This window comes from Paramormyrops kingsleyae, chromosome 4 (genome assembly GCF_048594095.1).
Source record: "Paramormyrops kingsleyae isolate MSU_618 chromosome 4, PKINGS_0.4, whole genome shotgun sequence".
Classification (NCBI taxonomy): Eukaryota; Metazoa; Chordata; class Actinopteri; order Osteoglossiformes; family Mormyridae; genus Paramormyrops; species Paramormyrops kingsleyae.
Genome location: NC_132800.1, coordinates 20,172,204 through 20,189,182, shown reverse-complemented (window position 1 = coordinate 20,189,182; position 16,979 = coordinate 20,172,204). Strand labels below are relative to the sequence as shown.

General features: G+C 40.9%; 1 protein-coding gene across 1 annotated transcript; it reads left to right on the top strand.

Moving 5' to 3' along the window:
* Positions 1 to 1,802: 1,802 nt before the first annotated feature.
* Positions 1,803 to 16,662, top strand: LOC111859615 (myosin-7-like). Its single transcript, XM_072710816.1, has 38 exons — positions 1,803 to 1,838; positions 2,279 to 2,488; positions 2,787 to 2,930; positions 3,023 to 3,179; positions 3,310 to 3,337; positions 3,882 to 3,987; positions 5,880 to 5,972; positions 6,067 to 6,130; positions 6,227 to 6,325; positions 6,406 to 6,509; positions 6,601 to 6,739; positions 6,870 to 6,988; positions 7,086 to 7,235; positions 7,346 to 7,516; positions 7,706 to 8,015; positions 8,141 to 8,220; positions 8,341 to 8,546; positions 8,663 to 8,786; positions 8,873 to 9,009; positions 9,107 to 9,362; positions 9,487 to 9,729; positions 9,808 to 9,984; positions 10,130 to 10,275; positions 10,394 to 10,484; positions 11,004 to 11,393; positions 11,804 to 11,930; positions 12,008 to 12,126; positions 12,214 to 12,410; positions 12,499 to 12,682; positions 12,766 to 12,931; positions 13,274 to 13,398; positions 13,735 to 14,043; positions 14,193 to 14,396; positions 14,494 to 14,790; positions 14,908 to 15,012; positions 15,135 to 15,230; positions 15,853 to 15,987; positions 16,550 to 16,662. Exons 2-38 carry the CDS (start codon positions 2,288 to 2,290, stop codon positions 16,568 to 16,570), a joined length of 5,820 nt encoding a protein of 1,939 aa, XP_072566917.1. The 5' UTR covers positions 1,803 to 1,838; positions 2,279 to 2,287; the 3' UTR covers positions 16,571 to 16,662.
* Positions 16,663 to 16,979: the final 317 nt, after the last annotated feature.

The following is a 16,979-nucleotide window of genomic DNA, read 5'->3' as shown; positions in this document are numbered from 1 at the left end:
GCGACCTAGATTGGCTTATACTTTTTAGTATACCTTGAGTATAATTGTACTTTTGTGCTTTTTTAAATTCATGGGATTCAGCCATTTTTGAAGCCTTGTTTTGTGGTTTAACTGTCTATTGCCTACTGTGTGTGTGTGTCTGTGTGTGTGTGTGTGTGCGTGCGTGCGTGCGTGCAGTCCAGGTATACCTTACCTTGTGGGGACCAAATGTGTGTGCGTGTGTGTGTGTGTGTGTGTCAAAGGAGAGCAAGATGGGATATGTTAACTGTACTTGTTCAATGGCAAATCCAGGATAGTTTCAATCTTGCAGTTACAGTTCTTTCTTAAAGTACATTTTTCTTCTTTTGCATGAAGCGTCTTGATTCCATGATACAATCGAGTTGAATTTTCCATTTCTGTGATGAATGTACCTGCAATTAGGGCACCAGTTAATTTGACCTCAACCTCACAATTGGGTAGAAACCAAATTAGATTTCTAGAAGAAATTTACTAGGACCTTACTATGACTTTTAATTTGATATTATAGTCTAAAAAGCATCAAAAACAAACTTAAGGTTCTAAGCTTTACTTGATGACTTCATGTCTTTATTTATGTCCCCATAGACCTTTAAACAAAGGTCACCTGGTTAAGTGACCATACACAGCTGCAATGACTGAAGTCTAGACCTCACTATTCTTCACAAGCTGTCCTCCTCAATCAATGGGTGGCACTCAGTAGGAATTTCACAAGGCTATCTTTGTTCTCAAGGATACATTGAAGGAAACAATGCCGTGACAGCAACACGGGTAACAATGACACTAGAAGTTGCACACATTGTCAAGCTTTGAGATGATTGGTGGGTGATAAACCAAGTGGACTATGTGACTTTGTGCTGACCTTGGTCTGTGTTTGCGCCCAAATCAATTTAGGAACAATTTATTACTTGCCACCTTATTGTTTTTCATGCCTAAAACAACTTCAGAAGGTGTAGAGTAATTGAATTGCTATGTTTTAAATGCCTGAAAGGTGAAGTGGTGTACAGATTCATAGTGTACAGCAAGGCATCGTTTACAATTGATTTTTTTTTTAGATTACCTTGTTTCGATTACTACAATGGTTTGTAATTGTATATAGAGACATGAAGCTGCAAATAAACAGATATGTTAAATATGATAAAAGATTCAGGTAAAAGTCTAAAAGCTGTGAAGTGTTCGAAGACTTATATATCCTATATTACTGTAATACTGAAATTGTATTGTATATTCAATTACAGAATTAATGTAGATTAAATCCTGGTTTTGGCAGAACACAATTATCTTTTGTGCGTTACAATTATATCTAATGTCACAAGATGCTACATGAATATGTTTTACCTACTGGAGAAAGATGATCTCTGAGTCATAGTTGTAAAAATAAAACTAGGACCAAAGAAAATAATAATTTGATATGACTGTGAGTGCATAGTGCCACACTTTTCATTCTGAGACATTGTCTCTTCCCATATAAAGAATGTGACGCTCATGATTCATGAAGCACCACCGAATTAGGAAAGGGAGTTCTTTATAAAAATCAGATGAGCTACTCAGCTCAAGGAAGGTACTACAGCAAGGTACGAGCTGAACGTCTGTTAGACTCTATTAAGGAAACCTCAAGCTTTGTATTTTGTTCATGCAAGAATGATATTTTAATCATTCAGCAAAAATTTATATGCAATGTTACCTAACTTATCCTACAGCTTCAATTTACAGTAGGTTTGTTTACTACTCAACTGCTTGGTTCTACAAATGTATAATATTTGCTTGTTTTCTCTGATTGTTTTTACAGGGTAAAGACTTAAAAGCCACTTTTGCAAAACTAGGTAAGACGTTCTGCATTTATTAATCAATTGTAGTTGAGAAAGTTTATGGTTATTTGTTAATGAATCAGGTGACTCAAATGCTTCATTTAAATGTGTTCATGGTTGTGCTTTATAATAAAACATATTACAAAAATGATAAGGACATGCACTTGAATTATTTTATCTTACTGTATATGGTTTAGTATCATTGTCTACCTATATAACACATATTTGTGTTCTTAAAAAAACCTTTTTATAGACAACAGGTGTCTCCATGGTATATTTCATGCAAATTTATGAAACAATATGTGGTTTGAGATGCTATCTGAAAGCACCACAGATTTGTGGTGGATAATCCGTCATGATCATTAGCATTTGTGTAAAAAAAAAAAAAAAATCTCAAACAGAATAAATCTGTATCATAAGGAAACTCCAAGCTAATGATGACATGTACATAACAGACATTAAGGATGGGGGATGCATTGATGGAGGAGTTCGGGGTGGCGGCCCCCTACCTGCGGAAATCCGACAAGGAGCGTCTGGAGGCACAAACACGCCCCTTCGACATGAAGAAGGAATGTTTTGTGCCTGATGCTGAAGTGGAGTATGTCAAGGCCACCATTAGTAGCCGAGATGGAGACAAAGTGACTGCTCAGACTGAGCAGGGGAAGGTATATAAGTGGCTTATTTGTAAATAACTAAATTGAACATTTTCCATGCAAAAACACAGCTCAATATTTCTGTTGTTCAATTTGTGGGATATGATTCTATAGTATTGTGTATTTTCACAGACCATGTTTCTTTTCCCAAAAAACACAAATTGAATGATAATGCGTAGAATGAATCCAGTTACCGTGGGCTGGCTGATTTCGTATTACTGATATCTGTCTAAACTGTGCACAGTGTTAGTCAGGCTTTAAATGTTGAGATGTTCACTTTTACAGTTACAATAACTGATTCTGCCTATAGACCGTCACTGTGAAGGAGGCTGACGTCAATCCTCAGAACCCGCCCAAGTTCGATAAAATCGAAGACATGGCGATGTTCACCTTTCTGCATGAGCCCGCTGTGCTGTTTAACCTCAAAGAGCGTTATGCAGCCTGGATGATCTACGTGAGTGCAGAACTACAGATACACATTTGGCTCAACCCGTCCTTTCAGATCCAACAGAAACATACTGACTTTATTCTCTGTCTCCTCTGCAGACCTACTCTGGGCTATTCTGTGTCACTGTCAACCCGTACAAGTGGCTGCCAGTCTATGATCCTGCTGTAGTGAATGCTTACAGAGGAAAGAAGAGAACAGAAGCTCCTCCTCACATCTTCTCCATCTCTGACAACGCTTATCAGTACATGCTGTCAGGTAAAGACTGTTTATGATGTACTTTGATTATAATAGTATTCATGTTGATATTTGAAAAGCGATTTTCTTGCAATGATTTTTAAAAATTAGATTCTAAATGTGAAAATATGTCTATTTATCCCACTGCCAGACAGAGAAAACCAGTCTATCTTGATCACGTGAGTCTGCTTCTCATTATTTTTCTTAATACAGCTTTTTGAGAGTATTTTAAACTGTTTTGGTACATATCCAAAATATTTCATTACTTATGTAATGGCCTGGCATATTTGTATATTGTTTAATTTTAAATAATATTATCTTTAATATGCTTGTTTAAGTAAATCACATGCACCTTTATATACAATATACAGTTTTGCAAGAATTTTATGAATGATCTGGCTTTGATCACCGGTGCAATCCTGGCTTTGTCATTTGGCACAATTTGCTTTGTGTCTCTGAGAGAGTTAGGAATATCTCTGCCAAATCTGTTACAAGGGATGTGTTGGGTGTCCATGAACTCTATTTTATAGCTAATAATGACAGTTACTTGGTAACCCAATATCAAAGAAACACATCTGCTGTTCATACTTTCTGGCAAGTGGGTGAAAGTCTGAAGACAGCTGAATTAAAGAGGTGACATGAGGCACCTCCACTAGGTTAAAATTGTGATGAAAAGACAGACAAAAGGAAACAAAATAATATATTATCTGTTTATACGCTTAGTGGAGAATCTGGTGCTGGAAAGACTGTGAACACCAAGAGAGTCATTCAGTACTTTGCCAGCATTGCTGCCGTGTCTGGGAAGAAGGATGCAGCTCAAGAAAAGAAGGTAAACCGTACAGTAACTCAAGATGAATTCTTCTGAAGAGTGAATACTGTCCATCTTCCAACCTCTTATCCTAAGCAGGGTCTTGGGAAAAGTGATTACAGTGGTACCTCAGTTCTCGAACTCATTAGAACTCGAATTTCTTAAAAGTCGAACCAACCAGTTCGAAATTTTTTTTTTACCTAGAACTCGATCTGAATCTCAGAAGTCAAACCATGAACGCCGACCTAAGATAACTTGTACGCGCGGGGAAATGAGTCACGCAGCACGTCTCTCAGCGGAAACAAAGGGTAACGCTTCAGTGTCAGCCTCGCATTCGCTGTGATAGCATCGTGCATGTTTAAACTAGCTGAATACATGTATTTAGACAGTAAAAATACATTTAGACAATGATAGACAGTAACAGTAATTATTATTATATAATAAAATACATTTTAAAATAAAGATTTCTTATTAATTATTTTAATATTAATAATAAACCATTAATACATTTAATTATAATAATATTGTCGTGCCCAGCGGGGACGGAATGGAGACAAAGGCGCAGACGTCAGGGTATCGGGGAATACGGGGTTTAATTACAGGTAAGGCAGGCAAAACGCAGACGGGCAATGCAATGACCGGACTGGGGAAACAAACTGCAACACGGACTAAATACAGAGGACTAATGACAACAAGCTGATCACACTGGGATTCCACACGGGGTTAATGAGGGGGCATGGCACACGGAAGGCACAGACGATCTGGGCAGTACACATTGTTTGGATAGATTTATTTTCTAACTTTAAAATTACTGTTTTGATAAATGTGCTTAGATGTGTTTAGTACAGTATATGCTTTCCTTGTTTTGTCTGGTTCATTTTGTGTTTAAATGCTAAAAAAACATATTTCGGTGTAATTTTTTGGGGCCAGGAACCAATAATTTTCCATTATTTCTTATGGGGAAAATTCGATCAGAACTCGAACTTTTTAGGATTTGATCCGGAGTTCTGAACGGATTAAGTTCCAGTTCTGAGGTACTACTGTATTACATTAACAAAATCAAATAAAAGGCCAAAACTAACTTCTATCACACAGAAATGAGAACAGGTCACTCCTTAGCCAGTAAAGTGAAGTCTCAAGTAAATTCAGTGCAAGTCTGAGTCAAGTCTTGAGTCATCGGCCTTCAAGTCCAAGTCAAATCCAAGTTTTTCCATCATTTTTGCTACCGAGTCTCAAGTCATCAAATTTGTTACTCAAGTCCAAGTCGAGTTGTGAATCATGTGACTCGAGTCTCCACCTCTGTCAGTGTTTTTACGCAATGGGAAATTGGAAATCACACATCTTACTATCTAAACAAACAATTTGCAACACTGTATTAATTGTATTATATCCCTGAATCAAAAACCCGCTGCAGCAAAATCCTGAAACGGTATCATGTATGTCCTTCATTGACAGAGATAGGTTGAAAAGAAAGTCTCCACTTCGTTACAATTGTCCTCATGCATTTTTTTAGGTCTGTACACAGGCAGAGAGTGATGCATCTTTTCAACAAACGATCTCAGGAGACCTTGCATTCAGCAAAATAAAAATGCAGATGGTAGAGAATTAATATACACTGAAAAAAAATAACGTTACAGTATCCACATGGGTACAGTAAGCTCAAGTCTTTTTGAGTCATAGGGTCCAAGTCAAATACAAGTCTGGATTCTTTTGCCCTCAAGTCTAAGTCGAGTCTGAGTCTTTCCATCATTTTTGCAGAGCCGAATCACGTCATCAAATTTGTGACTTGAGTCTGAGTTGAGTTGCAAGCCATGTGACCCAAGTCTCCAGCTCTGCTATCACTCCCATATGAGTCAATAAAGAGTCATTTTAAAAATTAATTGTTAGATGACAGCTGCTTTTTCTTTTGTTAGGGGACCCTGGAGGATCAAATCATCCAGGCCAATCCAGCCCTGGAGGCTTTTGGTAATGCAAAGACCATCAGGAATGACAACTCCTCAAGATTTGTGAGTATTATTTACTAGATTATAATGATTATGAGCTTAAAATATTTAACTAAGTCAAATTTGCTACATTTCACATTATTTCTTTTCTTATTAGGGCAAGTTCATTAGAATTCACTTTGCTGCCAGTGGAAAACTAGCATCTGCTGATATTGAGACCTGTAAGGAAACTCGTGATTTTTAACTGTTGTAAATTGCTCATAGGCTGCTTAGAGACCTCATATATTAGATAAATATATTTCCTTACTCACTCCCAGATCTTCTTGAGAAGTCTCGCGTGACATTTCAGCTCAAGGCTGAGAGAGACTATCACATCTTCTACCAGATTCTTTCACAAAGGAAACCAGAATTGCTGGGTAAATAGAGATGTCTGTTCCATTCTAGAATCATCTGGCATCTACACCAGTAGATACTAATTTTTTGATATTTTCCTTAGAAATGCTGCTCATCACCAACAACCCCTATGACTATGCCTTCATCTCCCAGGGAGAAACCACTGTAGCATCTATCAATGATGCTGACGAGCTGATGGCTACTGACGTGAGAGCCTCACGGTTTAAGAAGATACGTATTTCTACGCAGGTTGCGTATCATAAAAAGCACAGAATTGTCTTTTGTCTCCTCCCTTCAGGACGCCTTTGATGTGCTGGGCTTCACCCAGGAAGAGAAGAATGGCATCTACAAGCTGACTGGTGCCATCATGCACTATGGTAACATGAAGTTCAAGCAGAAACAGCGTGAGGAGCAGGCAGAAGCTGACGGCACTGAGGGTGAGTCTGCTGGGTAAAAAAACAGTTATATTAAGGATCCAGGTATAATAATGGTTATGATACTTGTGAGCAGATTCTTTAGAATCTCTTGCTGCTTTATACTTAAATATAATTTACATGTTTGGGTCAGATGCTGACAAAGTAGCTTATCTGATGGGCCTGAACTCGGCTGATCTCATCAAGGGCTTGTGTCACCCAAGGGTCAAAGTAGGGAATGAGTGGGTCACCAAAGGGCAGAACGTCCAGCAGGTAAGTATTTAATGCTCTAAAAGAAAAGAATTTAATAATAACAAATGATATCTTAATCCCAGCATTTTTCTTAAAATGTTCACTTTTTCCACTACAGGTGTACTATTCCATTGGTGCTTTGTCAAAATCAGTATATGAGAAGATGTTCTTGTGGATGGTGGTGAGAATTAACCAATCACTGGACACCAAACAACCTCGCCAGTACTTCATTGGTGTGCTGGACATTGCTGGTTTTGAGATCTTTGATGTGAGTTCCTCTAAAACTATACCTTTTTCAAGTCTTTCATTGTTTGAATGCTGAAATGTATTTTTAAATAACAGGAAGAAAATATCAATGCCTGTAAATATCTCTTGCAGTTCAACACGTTTGAGCAGCTGTGCATTAACTTCACTAATGAGAAGTTGCAGCAGTTCTTCAATCACCACATGTTTGTCCTGGAGCAGGAAGAGTATAAGAAAGAGGGCATTGACTGGGAGTTCATTGACTTTGGCATGGACTTGCAGGCTTGCATTGATCTCATCGAGAAGGTGCATTAAACACAACGTTTCTGCTTGGGTTTGAAAGAAGATTTGCAAATGAAATGCATTGTCGTATCTCTGTAACCATGCAGCATAATGAACATGTCTTCTAAATTTAAAAATCCATAGAACACTCTGTGTTCAGATAATCCTTTATAATAATCAGCGTATTTGCATTTTGAATTCCCTTACCATCAGCCCATGGGTATCATGTCCATCCTCGAAGAGGAGTGCATGTTCCCTAAGGCCAGCGATTCCACCTTCAAAGCAAAGCTGTACGACAACCATCTGGGAAAATCTGGTAACTTCCAGAAGCCTAGGATTGTCAAAGGGAAACCAGAGGCCCATTTTGCCCTGGGTCACTATGCTGGCACTGTTGACTACAACATTACCAACTGGCTGGTGAAGAACAAGGACCCTCTGAATGAGACAGTGGTTGGATTGTTCCAGAAGTCATCCCTCAAGTTGCTGGCTATGCTGTTTGCCAACTATGCAGGGGCAGATTCAGGTACCTGTAATAAAAACATGAGTCCCTTAAAAATTCAGTTGTGATGTATTTTAAATAGAGCTGAAGTCGTAAACAAATAACCATTTAGGAATGCAACCAAACATTTTTTTCCCATGTTAATATAGCACAAGAATCTGGAGGCAAAGGAGGTAAAGGAGCAAAGAAGAAGGGTTCCTCCTTCCAGACTGTGTCGGCTCTGCACAGAGTGAGCGCGAGAACCAGTTCAACATAACTGATCTCCTTAATACCATCTCATTCACTGAATTAACATCATACACTTCTCAGAACCTGGAAATTAATCTGTCATTCTTTTTTCCCATTTTAGGAGAACCTGAACAAGCTGATGACAAACCTGAGGTCGACCCACCCTCACTTTGTGCGCTGCATCATCCCCAATGAGACCAAGACCCCTGGGGCCATGGAGAATCCTCTGGTGATGCACCAGCTGCGCTGTAACGGCGTGCTGGAAGGCATCAGGATCTGCAGAAAGGGCTTCCCCAACAGGATCCTCTACGGAGACTTCAAACAGAGGTCTGTCTCTCTTACCATAGAACCTATTTTGGGGAAATAGGTAATGTAACTAATATAAAACATAAATAACAAAAACAGATTGTTGTAAACTGATGCCGATTTCATTCCAAATGCAGATACCGGATCCTCAACCCTGCAGCCATCCCAGAGGGACAGTTCATAGACAGCAAAAAGGGGGCAGAAAAACTGTTGGGATCCTTGGATATTGACCACCAGCAGTACAGATTTGGGCACACCAAGGTAAAGAGGCACAGCTGTAGGCTTTAGAAATAATCATCTGAATGAGGACAGAAAAAGGAATAACAGCCATTATTTAATTCCTCCAGGTTTTTTTCAAGGCTGGTTTATTGGGTCAGCTTGAGGAGATGAGGGATGACCGTTTGGCACTGATATTGACAGGCATCCAGGCTAGAGCACGCGGCCTTCTTGCAAGGGTTGAGTTCCAAAAAATTGTTGAGCGAAGGTAAAAAAAAAAAAAAAAGCACGATGTGCAAGTTTAGTTCATGTGATGCACGGAAGCCTGCACACAGCACCTAAGTGTGTTTTGTTCCAAATCATAGGGATTCCTTGCTTGTGATCCAGTGGAATATCCGGGCCTTTATGGGTGTGAAAAACTGGCCCTGGATGAAACTCTACTTCAAAATCAAACCTCTGCTTAAATCCGCTGAGACTGAAAAGGAGATGGCCAATATGAAGGAGGAGTTCCTGAAACTAAAAGAGGCGTATGCAAAGTCAGAGGCCCGCAGGAAGGAGCTGGAAGAGAAGATGGTCTCTCTTCTCCAAGAGAAGAATGACCTGCAGTTACAAGTCCAGACTGTACGTGTGGATGTATAAAATTGTAAAATATGCTTATGTTTACAGGTTATATATTATATATATGAATAATTACTGTTATGCTTTCATAAGTGTGAATTTATAATTGCATACTTTTTAATACCAGGAGCAAGATAACCTCTCAGATGCTGAAGAAAGATGTGAAGGGCTGATCAAAAATAAGATTCAGCTGGAGGCCAAAGTCAAAGAGATGACAGAGAGACTGGAGGATGAGGAGGAAATGAATTCAGAGCTGACTGCTAAGAAGAGGAAGCTGGAGGATGAGTGTTCTGAGCTGAAGAAGGACATCGATGATCTGGAGCTCACTCTGGCCAAAGTGGAGAAGGAGAAGCATGCAACTGAGAACAAGGTTAGAGTCTCACGTGATGATTATCTACACAATGAATATGGGAAACATGCATGCTAATAGTCAGTGGTCTGTACACAGGTGAAGAACCTGACTGAGGAAATGGCAGCTCTGGATGAAATTATTGCCAAGCTGACAAAGGAGAAGAAAGCTCTACAGGAGGCTCACCAGCAAACGCTGGATGACCTGCAGAGTGAGGAGGACAAAGTCAACACACTCACCAAGGCCAAGGCTAAACTGGAGCAACAAGTCGATGATGTGAGTTTTGAAGTGAACATAAAAGAAACATATCTATGTTCATCTGGGCAGACATAAATCACAAAAATTTTCATGAACATTGTTGAGAAGAATGAAGACACGTAGTTTGTGAAACGGAAGTTAAACGTGTTATGCTTAACTCCAGCTTGAAGGTTCTCTAGAACAAGAAAAGAAGGTCCGAATGGATCTTGAGAGAGCCAAAAGGAAACTAGAGGGTGATCTGAAGCTGACTCAGGAGAATGTGATGGACTTGGAGAACGACAAACAGCAGCTTGAAGAGAGGATAAAGAAGTAAATTTATACTGCATACTGCAATTAAAGATATATATATATATATATATATATATATATATATGGGACAATGTATATGATATCTAATATTTAAAATGGATGTATTTCCTCATTGCAGGAAAGATTTTGAGATAAGTCAACTCAACAGTAAAATTGAAGATGAGCAATCAATAAGTGCACAACTGCAGAAGAAGCTGAAAGAACTGCAGGTAATATTTAAGTAGTTACAGCTTTTTACAGTTGTTTGTAGACCTAATTTGAAGCTCAGGCCAATTTTCTCAGTACTCTACACACAACCCTCAGTAACAACACGAAAAACCGAACATCTCAAGTCTCTTGCAAAATGACACTGCTATCAAAACTACTATGTAATCCAGTCTCAAAATTGTATTTTTCAATCAAAATTACAAACACATGAATATATGCATGTCCCTTTCAAAGGTCTACTAGCCAGTAATAATCCATGTGTACTACTTACTCAAGTATGCTTTGACAGACAGATACTACTGCAGAGCAAAAAAAACTTAGAATGCAAAATGCATTGCTTTGCAAAAAATATTCAAAGACCAAAAACTGTGGGTGATTCGAATTTCGGGTTTCAGTGATTTTGTCTTAGGTTGCACTGATAATGTGTAAACAATTATAGAAAACTCTAAGGAACAGGAAGTCACAGTCTCCGTTACAGAAAATAAAAGTTTTTGAATAACCCTTCGAAAATAAACGTCTAGGCTCGCATTGAGGAGCTGGAGGAGGAGCTGGAAGCAGAGCGAGCTGCCCGTGCCAAGGTGGAGAAGCAGAGAGCAGACCTGTCCAGGGAGCTGGAGGAGATCAGCGAGAGGCTGGAGGAAGCTGGTGGAGCCACTTCTGCCCAGATCGAGATGAACAAGAAGAGGGAGGCAGAGTTTCAGAAACTGCGCAGAGACCTGGAAGAGGCCACACTGCAGCACGAAGCCACGGCGGCCACACTGAGGAAGAAACAGGCCGACAGTGTGGCTGACCTGGGGGAGCAGATCGACAACCTGCAGAGAGTGAAGCAGAAGCTGGAGAAGGAGAAGAGCGAATTACGGCTGGAGCTGGATGACGTCGTCTCCAACATGGAACAGACCGTAAAGGCTAAGGTCAGCAGTCGTCTTCTCAGTAACACAGTAGCAATTTGGTACTTTACAGTTTTTCTCAGTTGCTAAGCCACGTTTCCTGTTATCTTCCATCTTATTCTCAAAACAGTAAACACAAAATTTAATTTTCATTTAATTACATTAACAAAACCTTTGACTGCTCTTACAAAATTGAGTCAAAACTATTTTATCTTTGCTCAAAACCAAGGGCTCCTTTCAGATGGTTGGTACATAAGCACTACTGATCATTCATTACACACTTAAGGAAAGCGGTTTGTAGCATGTAGAGAAACGCTTTATACATATGGTCTGGACTTATATACATATACATATGGAGTAGCAACATTGGAAACCATCTGCACAACTGTAGAGGACAAAGTAAAAAAATCCAAATGAAAAGCACTTCATTTCAGACAAATCTGGAGAAAATGTGCCGAACCCTGGAAGACCAGATGAGTGAATACAGAACAAAAGCAGAAGAAAGTCAACGTAGCATCAATGATTTCACCATGCAGAAGGCTAAGCTTCAGACTGAAAATGGTTAGTATGTCCATTACACACTACCATGACCAAGAAGTATAGAGTATACAATTCTCAAAGTTTTTTCTGCATTACAGGAGAACTTGCTAGGCAGCTAGAGGAGAAGGATTCACTTGTCTCCCAGCTAACCAGAGGGAAACAGTCCTATACTCAACAGATTGAGGACCTCAAAAGACAATTGGAAGAAGAAGTCAAGGTAAATCAGAAGATCCTGCATATTTATAATTCAGTAAACACTGTACCATAAACCTGAACTTTTGTACCATTTTTCTGCATATGCCAGGCTAAGAACGCACTGGCCCACGCAGTGCAGTCTGCTCGCCACGACTCAGACCTGCTGAGGGAGCAGTATGAGGAGGAGCAGGAGGCCAAGGGGGAGCTGCAGCGTAGTCTCTCCAAGGCCAACACTGAGGTGGCTCAGTGGAGGACAAAATATGAGACTGATGCCATACAGAGGACTGAGGAGCTGGAAGAAGCAAAGTCAGTACAGTAACAGTAGTTTTATAAATGCGAATGGCTGTGATGTGACGGCAAACTAAACAGCATCCACTCCTTCCATTCTACCCAGGAAGAAACTGGCTCAGCGTCTGCAAGATGCAGAAGAGGCTGTGGAAGCTGTTAATGCTAAATGCTCCTCGCTGGAAAAGACCAAACACAGGCTGCAGAATGAGATTGAAGATCTCATGGTGGATGTAGAAAGATCCAATGCAGCTGCTGCCGCTCTGGACAAGAAGCAAAGAAACTTTGACAAGGTAATAATGATGAACAGCAGTGTCTGCAATGTAACGGTGGATCCCAGGGCTGATTCTCAAAGTCTTGATACATGTGCTGTCAGGTCCTGGCTGAGTGGAAGCAGAAGTATGAGGAGTCTCAGAGTGAGCTGGAGAGCTCCCAGAAGGAGGCCAGGTCTCTGAGCACTGAGCTCTTCAAGCTAAAGAACTCTTATGAAGAATCCCTGGATCATCTGGAGACAATGAAGAGAGAGAATAAGAACTTGCAAGGTCATTTTCAAAAACTCTTTAGTTTTAAAATACATTATATTAAAATAAATATAATGGAAATCCGCCATGTTAAGTGTGGCACACACCTCTGTTCTGACTGCGTGGACTTTCCAGGTTTTCCCTGTGTTGTACAGGTTTCTTCCAGGTACTCTGGTGTCCTGCTGCAGTCCAAAGACTTGCGGTTAGGCTAGCGGATGTCTAGATTTGGCCGTAGAGTATGGTTTTGTGTATTTGAGTATGTTCCCCACGACGGACTGGTGCTCTATCCAGGGTATGCCCCAGATAAACAGTTAAAAGATGGGTGTGGATGGTATCTTAAATCGCTATCTTTATTTTCATTAGAGGAAATCTCTGATCTGACCGAGCAACTTGGTGAGAGCGGAAAGAGCATCCATGAACTGGAGAAGATCCGTAAACAACTGGAACAGGAGAAGGCTGAGATTCAGGCTGCCCTGGAAGAAGCAGAGGTAAGTAATGCAGAATGTAGCTGGAATATAATTTGATTACTATAGTTAGTAGTCAATCTACTTTTATTATGCTGTTAAAAGTAAACTTGTGCCTGTCTAATTATGTTGACTGTCAGATAGCAATGGAGACTTGCATTATATTAGTATTTTTTAAGCAACTGTTACTCTATCATTATTGTGTGATAATAGTAAAAGCATGTCTATTGTGATTGACTAGCACTGAGTCCAGAGTGTATTACTGCCTTATGTTAGGCTCTTGGACTCTGCAATTACCTCGCTCAGGATAAGCACTTGGAAGATCAATGGATGGAGGTATATGTATATCCATTCCTGTAGGCTTCTCTAGAGCACGAGGAGGGAAAGATCCTGCGAACCCAGCTTGAGTTTAATCAGGTAAAGGCTGATATTGAACGCAAGCTGGCTGAGAAGGACGAGGAGATGGAACAGGCCAAGAGGAACCAACAGAGGGTGGTAGATACCCTGCAGAGCTCTCTGGAGGCAGAAACCAGGAGCCGGAATGAAGCCCTCAGGCTGAAGAAGAAGATGGAGGGTGACCTCAATGAGATGGAGATCCAGCTCAGCCAGGCCAACAGACAGGCAGCTGAGGCTCAGAAGCAACTGAAGGGTCTCCATTCACATCTGAAGGTAAATCTGGAGTTTACAGACCTTAGTACAGTAACAACACACAATTTATAAGAGGTTGGGAATTGTAACAATTTTTATGCCTTTATAAATTCTATAATAACATCGAATTTTTATTCCTATTTCAAGATATGTTAAACTATGTTTTTCAGGATGCTCAACTGCAGCTGGATGACTCCCTACGAGCAAACGATGACCTGAAAGAGAACATCGCCATCGTGGAGAGACGTAACAACCTTCTGCAGGCAGAGCTGGAGGAGCTGAGGTCCATGGTGGAGCAGACGGAGAGAGGCCGCAAGCTGGCTGAACAGGAGCTTCTGGATGTCAGCGAGAGGGTGCAGCTTCTGCACTCCCAGGTAAGGAAAGAATTATATAGTCCTCTGTCTAGTCCTGATGATATAGTGCGTTCTTCACTGGGGATCTCCATTGTCCCACATCTCCCTGACTGTGCAGAACACCAGCCTGCTCAACCAGAAGAAGAAGCTGGAGGCCGATACATCCCAGCTTCAGACTGAGGTGGAGGAGGCTGTGCAGGAGTGTAGGAATGCTGAGGAGAAAGCCAAGAAGGCCATCACTGACGCTGCCATGATGGCGGAGGAGCTGAAGAAGGAGCAGGACACCAGTGCTCACCTGGAGCGCATGAAGAAAAATATGGAGCAGACTATCAAAGACCTGCAGCACCGGCTGGATGAAGCTGAGCAGATTGCAATGAAGGGGGGCAAGAAGCAGGTGCAGAAGCTGGAAGCCCGTGTGAGTATCTAGTTTGTAACTGATATTTTGCTTTGTAGACTACAAAGCAATTAATATTCACAGCTCTACTGCAATACTGATTTCTGTGGGCAATGATTTTTAATTTGTGAATTGCAGGTAAGGGAGCTTGAAAATGAACTTGAACTTGAGCAAAGGAAAAGCAGTGATTCTATAAAGGGAGTCCGCAAATATGAGAGACGCATCAAGGAACTCACCTATCAGGTCTGTCCCGCTGTTCTCTATTCTTGAGTTACTTTTCTTTCACAGAGAGCAACATGCAGAAATTTGGTTCTATAAAAAAATGTTTTTGATTTTTCACATTAACACATTTTCCAAATGCGTAGACTGAAGAGGACCGAAAGAATTTGGCCCGTCTGCAAGATCTGGTGGACAAACTGCAGCTGAAGGTGAAGTCGTACAAGCGCACTGCAGAGGAAGCTGTAAGTATACAGACGGAGTAACTTAAAACCAAACTTGAGTAAAAGTAGAGATACCTTACTGGGAATATGACTCTAATAAAAGTAGAAAGCTACTCATTAAAATACAACTTGAGTAAAAGTCTTACATTACATCTGATATTAAAAGTACTTAAGCAACAAAAGTATTTAGCTGGTATTACATGAACACTTAAGTAAAGTGGTGGCAAATGTTAGTCATTTTGGTACAGTTACTCCCAGGTGGAACTGCCCTTTTTGTGATAGTTTCCAAGAGAACAACTAAATGGTGTCAGAACAACAGCAATGTATTCCCCGGACGGCTCCCCCTCCATCTAATACCTACTACCTCTACAATCTCTAGCCCCCGTACGCATTCTCACCACCACTACAAGAACCCCCCTCCCAAAAAAATAAAATAAAATAATAATAATAAACCCCAGCTTTGTTTGACTTGTCTCAGTGTGACCAGGTTCACCAGATGTGCTGCTTTTCCTGTGTCACCACTAAGTGACACTGAGTCTGTCAGATTTGTCTCAGTTACAGATCTTCTCCTATCCAAAGTATCTGTGCAGCATAATTCCTCAGGCTAATCATGCGTGTTGTGGTCCGTATTTCTGTGACCCAGGAGGAACAAGCTAACAGCAACCTGGGCAAGTTCCGCAAGCTGCAGCACGAGCTGGACGAGGCGGAGGAGAGAGCCGACATCGCAGAGTCGCAGGTCAACAAGCTGCGCGCCAAGAGCCGTGACGTCGGCTCCAAGGTAACGTGCTTGGACTTTGCATGCTGTAACTGCATCTCTCACTTGTGTGCATGATCATCCTCATGCCACTTCTAAAGGCGAAGGCTGCCGAACGGGCTTTAGCTTCTTCAGGGGGAATCCTAGATGTTCCCCAGTCAGCTGAGAGATGTAATGCCTCTGGTATATCCTGGGTCTGCCCCAGGGCCTCCACTCAGTCACATTGCCCAGTACCGCTGCCTTATGAAATCACTGATCCACCTCTGTTGGCTCTTTGTGATGCAAAGGAGCAATCGCTCCATTTCAGCCTCCAAACGACTGCCACATAGATGGACTGGTAAACCACTGGCCTCTTTTCACTTTTTATCTCCCTCCATACTTGCACGGACCTGCTTGCTGCCCACAAAACTGCAGCCACTGCACCGGTCTGCCTGTCACTCTCATGGTTTCAATTCAATCTAATGTGAACACTCTAATGTTCATGTCATTTATGTCTGACGCAATCGTGGTGCTCATGTTACCAAGTCTTCTCATCTTCCTCCTTCTTTCTGTCATCCATGGTCCCAATCCCATCTTGCCATTACAGAAAGGCCATGATGAAGAGTAAAGCTCTCGGATGGCGTGTCCTGAAAACCTGCATGCTGTGTGCCAGTCCTCCCCACATTGTATCTCTGTAGAATAAAATGATTTTGCAGCTGACGCATCCTCTCTTCATTGACCTATTTATAAAAGTCATTACTAGAGACTGTCACCATATCCACCATTAATATTTGGACCCCGTTCCTTTTTATGTGAACCCTTCTTAATGGTTTTTAACTGAATGGCTTTCTTTTGGTCTTAACAAATTTTTCTAAAATATCACTGTGCATTCTTCATGGAAGTACGTGCAGTATCTATTAGAAGTTAAGATGAACAAATAATATTATTCATTAATCATAGCATAAGAGCATTCATGAAAATTTGAAAGAGAATCATACGACTGCGAGACCAACTAGGAAAGATGGGTTGCTGCTGGA

Coding starts and splice junctions, on each gene's coding strand:
- LOC111859615 (XM_072710816.1), top strand. CDS start 2,288: ATGGGGGATGCATTGATGGAGGAGTTCGGGGTGGCGGCCCCCTACCTG. Junction 8,547..8,662: donor TACGGAGACTTCAAACAGAG/GTCTGTCTCTCT, acceptor TTCCAAATGCAG/ATACCGGATCCTCAACCCTG. Junction 15,988..16,549: donor GCCGTGACGTCGGCTCCAAG/GTAACGTGCTTG, acceptor TTGCCATTACAG/AAAGGCCATGATGAAGAGTA.